Consider the following 6,363-nt stretch of genomic DNA (forward strand, 5'->3'; position numbering starts at 1 on the left):
AGCTAGGATAAGAAAGCTTCTTTATGTTCCTTCTAGGTCAACTTGTGGCCATATTCACCAAGCATCTTTCTACTTAACTCTTTCACATCAATCTTTACAAGATAGATATTCTTGGCATATACCATCCTCTAGGTTGTGGGAACATATTAAACTAGTCAACATTATTGACCCAATATAAAAAAGACCAGGCCCAACCAGATTAAATCATCCTCACCTCTCTTCATACACGATATTTTGTTTTCTTTCTAAAAGTAGTGACTCATCATATAAAATCTTTTTGTTAGGATAAGAATTTGTTATGGGTTTCTCTGGTTTGTTAGAATTATGATGAGGTGTACAGAATACTTCTTATATATATATATATATATATATATATATATATATATATATATATATATATATATATATATATATATATATATATATATTGTGGAGGTAGTCCGCATCTTCACAGATATGTCTATTTCACCGAACCTCTCTCCGAGACAGTGCCCAGATCGTTACTCCTTTCGTGCGGGTCGGAACTTACCCGACAAGGAATTTCGCTACCTTAGGACGAAATTCCTTGATTTCCCGAGTTGTCTCAAGAGCAAAAGGCCAAGACCGGTATGCCGACAACAGAAGTAAAGGAGCAAAGCCATAAGAGTCATAAAGTAATAAAAAAGGGGTTGAAATCTACATATTGATTTTTTTTTTTGCGATCTTTTGTGAACCGTATGCATCAAAAGATGCATATATATATATATATATATATATATATATATATATATATATATATATATATATATATTGATACACAATGAATAATACACAATACACATTCCATATATATATATATATATATATATATTTTGATACACAATGAATAATACACAATACACATTCTATATATTTTTTTCTCTTTGCTCATTGTCTTAGTAATAATCTTAATATGTACCTTAAAAGCACATGTTAATTAGTAAAATATGATCTCCTATCATATATCTTTTAAATGAGATTAAGAAAAAGTATGTAAAAGAAGAGTTAAATGACAAAAGATCATATTTAACATCAATTGAAAAAAAATTAAGAGGACCAATTCCATTTTTGAAAGCAATTCACAATAACTTGGATGTGTGTGTGGAGTTGCACGCGTGCGAACGTAATACCAATAATAAATGATGGTATGTGAGGCTAATCTCTTAGGTAGAGTTTGGTATGAGGTATTTGGACTAAGATTGGGGGACTAGGACTCAATATTGTGCTTGGTAGCCAGAGATTGAATCTAAAATTTCAGCCATGAGACACAAAATTTCAGTCCTTTTAGCACCTCTAGAAAGTGGAGACAAAAGGAACTGAAATTTTAGGGACGAAGACTGAACTTCATTAATATCTTTTTCCTAAAATTCCCTCATTACAAATGTCATATTCTAAGTCTATCCTTCATCCCCAATCTCACCCCACCTCTCACTCCACCACCATACCTCTGTCATCACCAAATTCTACCACCAACAACAATAATCTCATAAACATATGTCAAAATCATATTTAACAATCTCATAACATAAGAAGAGGACTTCAAAATCAAAATAAAAAGTAGAACAATAGTGGGAAAGAAGAAAGAACACAGGGAGGTTCTCATCCTCCTGAAGCTAATCGCAGTTGGCTTCAACGCTGTTCGCCCCGAGGACAGCTTCATGCCTGCTTCGTCTGCCATTAGGAGCGCTGCTTCGTCTCCGTGGAGGTTTCCGGGAGGTCCTTGGTGACTGTCGAATATTTAAGGATAGGAATTTCATAAGCTAGGAACAATGCTCGCCGATAATGACAGTTGTTGACGGTTAGGGTATTTTTTATTTATTTATTTATTTTTATCTTAAACGAATAAGCTACTGAAATATCTGAAATATAAGTTAGTTATGTATACTTTACCTTGGAACATAACTTAGTTTTGTATACTTTATCCTAAATATTATAGTTTATATCTCATTTTTGTCTCCTTTTTAAACACCATCTTAAATAACTAGGTCATTTACATGATATGCTATTAAAGTTTTATCTTGCTATATAATAAAGGAAATCTGCCACTGCTTTATTATTAGTTGGCTTCTTAATCATTAATTATTATTAATAATCCGAGCTGCTACGGTTGTAAATCACAATCTACCATAAAAAAATAAATTTAACCGCCAACAATTTTAATCTTAATGATGTTTTATCCACAATACCAGGGCCAGGAAGCCTTCTGTAACTAAAATGTCATTTTCGATACCCGTAAATTTCAAGTGGCTTGAATTCAAAAGATATTTCTTTGAATTTAATTCCAAATATTTTTTATTAGCAAACCTGAATAGCTGAAATCCATATATAAGATCCATATGAGACGATACTAATTTATCGCTAATAATTCGTATCCAAAATTGCAACAGAAACACAAGATCCACTTAAGAAAACTTACTGCTATAATTACGTGTTAAAAAATTTTACAATTATGATTCTCCTTCTTTGTAGTCTGAGACAATGGAAAGCTAACTAATTGAATCTAAAGAACTTGGGAAATCAAAGAGGTTACAGAAGAAAATAAAAGAAACAAAATTGCAGGAACATGGCTGCAACACGAACACTTCAAACTAATATTAAAGCATGTCCCATAAAGAACCAAGCACAGGCAACCATCTAACTGAAACATATACACTATAACCAACAACAACTTGATCAAGCAGCTGCTCCCCGGCCTGCTCCATCTCTAATATTACGACCACGTCCACGGCCTCTTCCCCTTCCACGTCCACGGCCTGCACAACCATCAAAGAAGTTATAAAATCTTAAATGCTGAAACGAAATGGAACAATAAGCCTCAAGGAAGTTAAAAGGTTCAAATAAGGAAACGTTTCCTGTTACTTGTGTGGCAGTGCAATATGTGCCATTAAATTCAAATATAAGAATGCGCACTTACCACGTGGAGCAGGTGGTGGTGCATCATATTCACCATAGTCGTAGTACCCAACTGGCTGGGCACCATAGCCACGTCCTCGTCCCCGGAAACTACGACCCCTTCCACGGCCACGCCCTCTGCCACCATATCCTCGCCCACCATCCCAACCATCACCATATTCCATACCCCCATTGTACATTCCTACATAGAATATACTGTGCTGTTAGCAAGTATGGTATTTCAAAGAAACCTCCTAGAACACAATTTTTTTTTTATAATTCTTACATCTAAACTACATCCAACTACAGTGAAGTAAATTATATAAAGAACTTGAAATACCTCTGCCCCTGCCCCTTCCACGACCTCGACCTCTTCCTCGCATCCTTGGTGAGCCTTCTGTATCAGATAAATTACAGTGAGAAAGGCATGATAGTCATGCAGATTTCCTGAATATTATAGAACTTATTAATTTACCTCCTTCCTCTTCATATTCATTTAGAGGTTTTACTTGATCAGCTGGAAGAGGAACTTGGTACCTGCGTGATGAAATTTACTTAGAATCTTGCCAATATTAAACATATCTAAAATCTACTCAATAAATATAAAGCAAAGGCAGAGCACATTTGACCCAGGTATAAATCTTATTAGGATTATGTTTGGATTTTACTTAGATTTAGCAGCATACTGTGATTAACACCCTATGTTGATCCTGTAGTTTTTAAATATAATGACAATTGGCAAACAAGAAGACCTTACAAACTTATGGCTGCATTGAATATATAAACAAATAAACTTGGCAAGTTATTGTCGACCTAAGTTGCAGTTCTGTCTATCAATTAATATCAAACAGCATCACAGCAGAAGTTAAAAAGACATTTGATTTATGAGCATAACATGTATGGTTATGATATACGAAAGAGAGTAATGAAGTCAGTGTTAAGTCAACTAGTGATAGCTTGACTCATAAATAACAAAACCCATACAAAGCATCTATCCACTAAAAGTTCTTACCCTGTCGAGGATGTATCCAATTCTTTCTTTGACAAAGTAATTGTGATCATTGAAACATGACGAGTAGTCTCCAAACTGATCAAAACACAAAGCCAATTGATCACTCCCATGCAAACAGAAATTAAGCATCTGAATTTTGAAGGATAGCATAATAGAAACCAAAATTAAAATAAAAAACACATACGGAAGAAGGCCTTCTTCTAGTGGCTCCCATGTGTCAGTTATATCAGTTGATCCGATTTGTGTGTTCTGATGCAGACCTACAATCCTTCTCTGAAACAAGTAAACCGATCACTCACAAAACCCAAAAATAAAAATATGAAGACCAGCATATCTAAGTAAAGATAATCTGCCTTCCCACCTTGATCAGCTCAGCAATCATCACAGTCTTATTGATAGCACGTCCCATTGCTTTAAGAACAATTTCCTCAGATCCTTTCTCCTACAGAACATACAAGTTAAAAAAAATGATACAATATTAGCCTGATTCTAGAAATTCATACTTGCTAAAGACATCCCAAGTACAATAGAAAGGAGAAATCCCAGCATCAGCAGAAAATCAATTTACAATAGTTAAGTAAACCAACTAAGAGTTTATGTAAACAGAGACAAATAGTTCATAGTTCAAAGCAAAGAAGAGAGTAAATGAAACAAAAAAATAAGGGAAGAATTTTACTAATTGTGTCTTCTTTTATTTGTTTTTTCTTTATTTTTTTTTTTTTTTTTTTTTTTGTGTCTCCACCATCAAGTACATCAGTGGCCAACCCCACCTCCGCACAAGAAAATCTGAGACTCATATAAAAAGAACCTTTTACGTGATTATAATTTATAATTATAATTATAATTATGAGATACTAAAATATCTAGAATTTAGTTTGTTAATTGTACAATGAATTTACTCGTTACTGTAAAATGCTAACACAGTTTATTTTGAATGTTTGCTTAATAGAAAAATACGTTAAATCATTCATCCTAATTAATCTTGTATCTTTCCGATTCACGATCGGAATCCGAATTTCGACAAGCATGCATCGCAAGTGCTCTTTGCTTTATTACAAAATCGTTTGGATTCCTGAAATTTAATTGGCCCTCACACTCTCACTACAATTGGATTGTAAGGTTTGTGTAGTAATGAGAGAATTCAATTAATGAAATACCTGAAGGAGAGTGGTGGCGTAGGTGATGTAGTTCCTCATCCTGCCTTGTGTAGTGATGCGTATCTCGTTCTCGTTGATAGGGCTATCTGCCTTGGGCTTCTCCACCCTCTGATACCTATCCATCTGTCAAAAATCAAAACCATAGCAAACATCATTTAACTTTTTATTTTCACCAAAAAGAGGAGCTGGATTGAGAGAAAAGACCTTTGTGTGTGTTGAGAGGGAAGGAGAAAGGGAAGGGGAGATAAGGGAAGGGGAGTATCAAGCTGAAGCGTGTGAAGGGTGAGGATTGGAAGGGGGATATGGTTGCTAAGGTGGTGTTTGGCGAGTGCTGAGTGCTGAGTAGCTAAGTGACGCAGTCTCGGAGAGGTGAGGCAGGTCGAGTGTTGTGAGATTTCAAGTTAGGGCCCGAAACAGAAGGTGTTATGTGGCTGTTTCTTTCCAGGAGAACTTGGCACATGAGTAGGGCTACTCTGGCCCCGGTCTTATCGCCGATCACACCGCCATCCCCCAACAAACCTTCACATTTCATGGGCCTCTCTCTTTAATAAGGCCCAATCCTATCTCCCTTCGCGTGTAACTTACAAACCTTCTCACTATAACTATCCTTAATAGCATGTAACTTGTATTTTTTTTTTAAAAAAAAATATTTTTCACATAATAAATGAATAAAAAATATACTTTTCTTATTTTATACAAACACAATTAATAGATAAAAAGATCTTTTTATATGAGATATCCAAACATAAAATTACTTTTATTTTTATAAAAAATCTTTTAAAAAATATCTTTTTCGACGTCCAAACAAACCCAAATTTATTATAAAATAAGTTCAAATTATAATTATTTTAAAACTCTAAATTTATTAATAGATTAGACCCAAACGAGTCTTATAAGCCTGTCTTAATATGTTAAAACATAAACAAATATATAAATATTTTTTATAATTAAAAAATTATTAAATATTTAAATTTATTATATTTTATTATAAATATTTTTATATATTTTAAATTCTTAAAATATTTAGATATTCTTGTAAACATTAAATTTGATATATTATATATAAGTAAATTTTTTGAAAAATAATTTTTAAAAATAATATTTAAAAAAATTATTTTGTAAAATAAATTATCAATCATTTTAAGAATCGTCAAATTAGGCCTTACTCAATAATTACATGGGCAAAGTATTTGATGGATTTGTGGGAAAGAGCTCCATTAGATGGAGTTACTTAATTTTTTTTATTAATTTTTTTTAAGAGTAACTCATGAATGATTTTGTATC

At 33.3% G+C, this 6,363-nt stretch overlaps 1 protein-coding gene across 1 annotated transcript; it reads right to left on the reverse strand.

The window, feature by feature from the left end:
* Positions 1 to 2,420: 2,420 nt before the first annotated feature.
* Positions 2,421 to 5,620, reverse strand: LOC107623618 (uncharacterized). Its single transcript, XM_016325949.3, has 9 exons — positions 5,284 to 5,620; positions 5,080 to 5,202; positions 4,284 to 4,364; positions 4,107 to 4,195; positions 3,923 to 3,997; positions 3,386 to 3,447; positions 3,251 to 3,307; positions 2,933 to 3,112; positions 2,421 to 2,771 (listed from the first exon to the last, which is right to left on the reverse strand). Exons 2-9 carry the CDS (start codon positions 5,200 to 5,202, stop codon positions 2,692 to 2,694), a joined length of 747 nt encoding a protein of 248 aa, XP_016181435.1. The 5' UTR covers positions 5,284 to 5,620; the 3' UTR covers positions 2,421 to 2,691.
* Positions 5,621 to 6,363: the final 743 nt, after the last annotated feature.

The sequence above is a fragment of the Arachis ipaensis genome, chromosome B10 (genome assembly GCF_059453495.1).
Source record: "Arachis ipaensis isolate K30076 ecotype BB chromosome B10, ASM5945349v1, whole genome shotgun sequence".
NCBI lineage: Eukaryota > Viridiplantae > Streptophyta > Magnoliopsida > Fabales > Fabaceae > Arachis > Arachis ipaensis.

Bases quoted from the DNA above. Each gene is read 5' to 3' on its own strand.
- LOC107623618 (XM_016325949.3), bottom strand. From the start codon at position 5,202: ATGGATAGGTATCAGAGGGTGGAGAAGCCCAAGGCAGATAGCCCTATC. The intron at 4,196-4,283 runs GTGGGAAGGCAG...TACTTGTTTCAG, and splicing joins TGATTGCTGAGCTGATCAAG to AGAAGGATTGTAGGTCTGCA. The intron at 3,113-3,250 runs GTATTTCAAGTT...TATTCTATGTAG, and splicing joins TGGAAGGGGCAGGGGCAGAG to GAATGTACAATGGGGGTATG.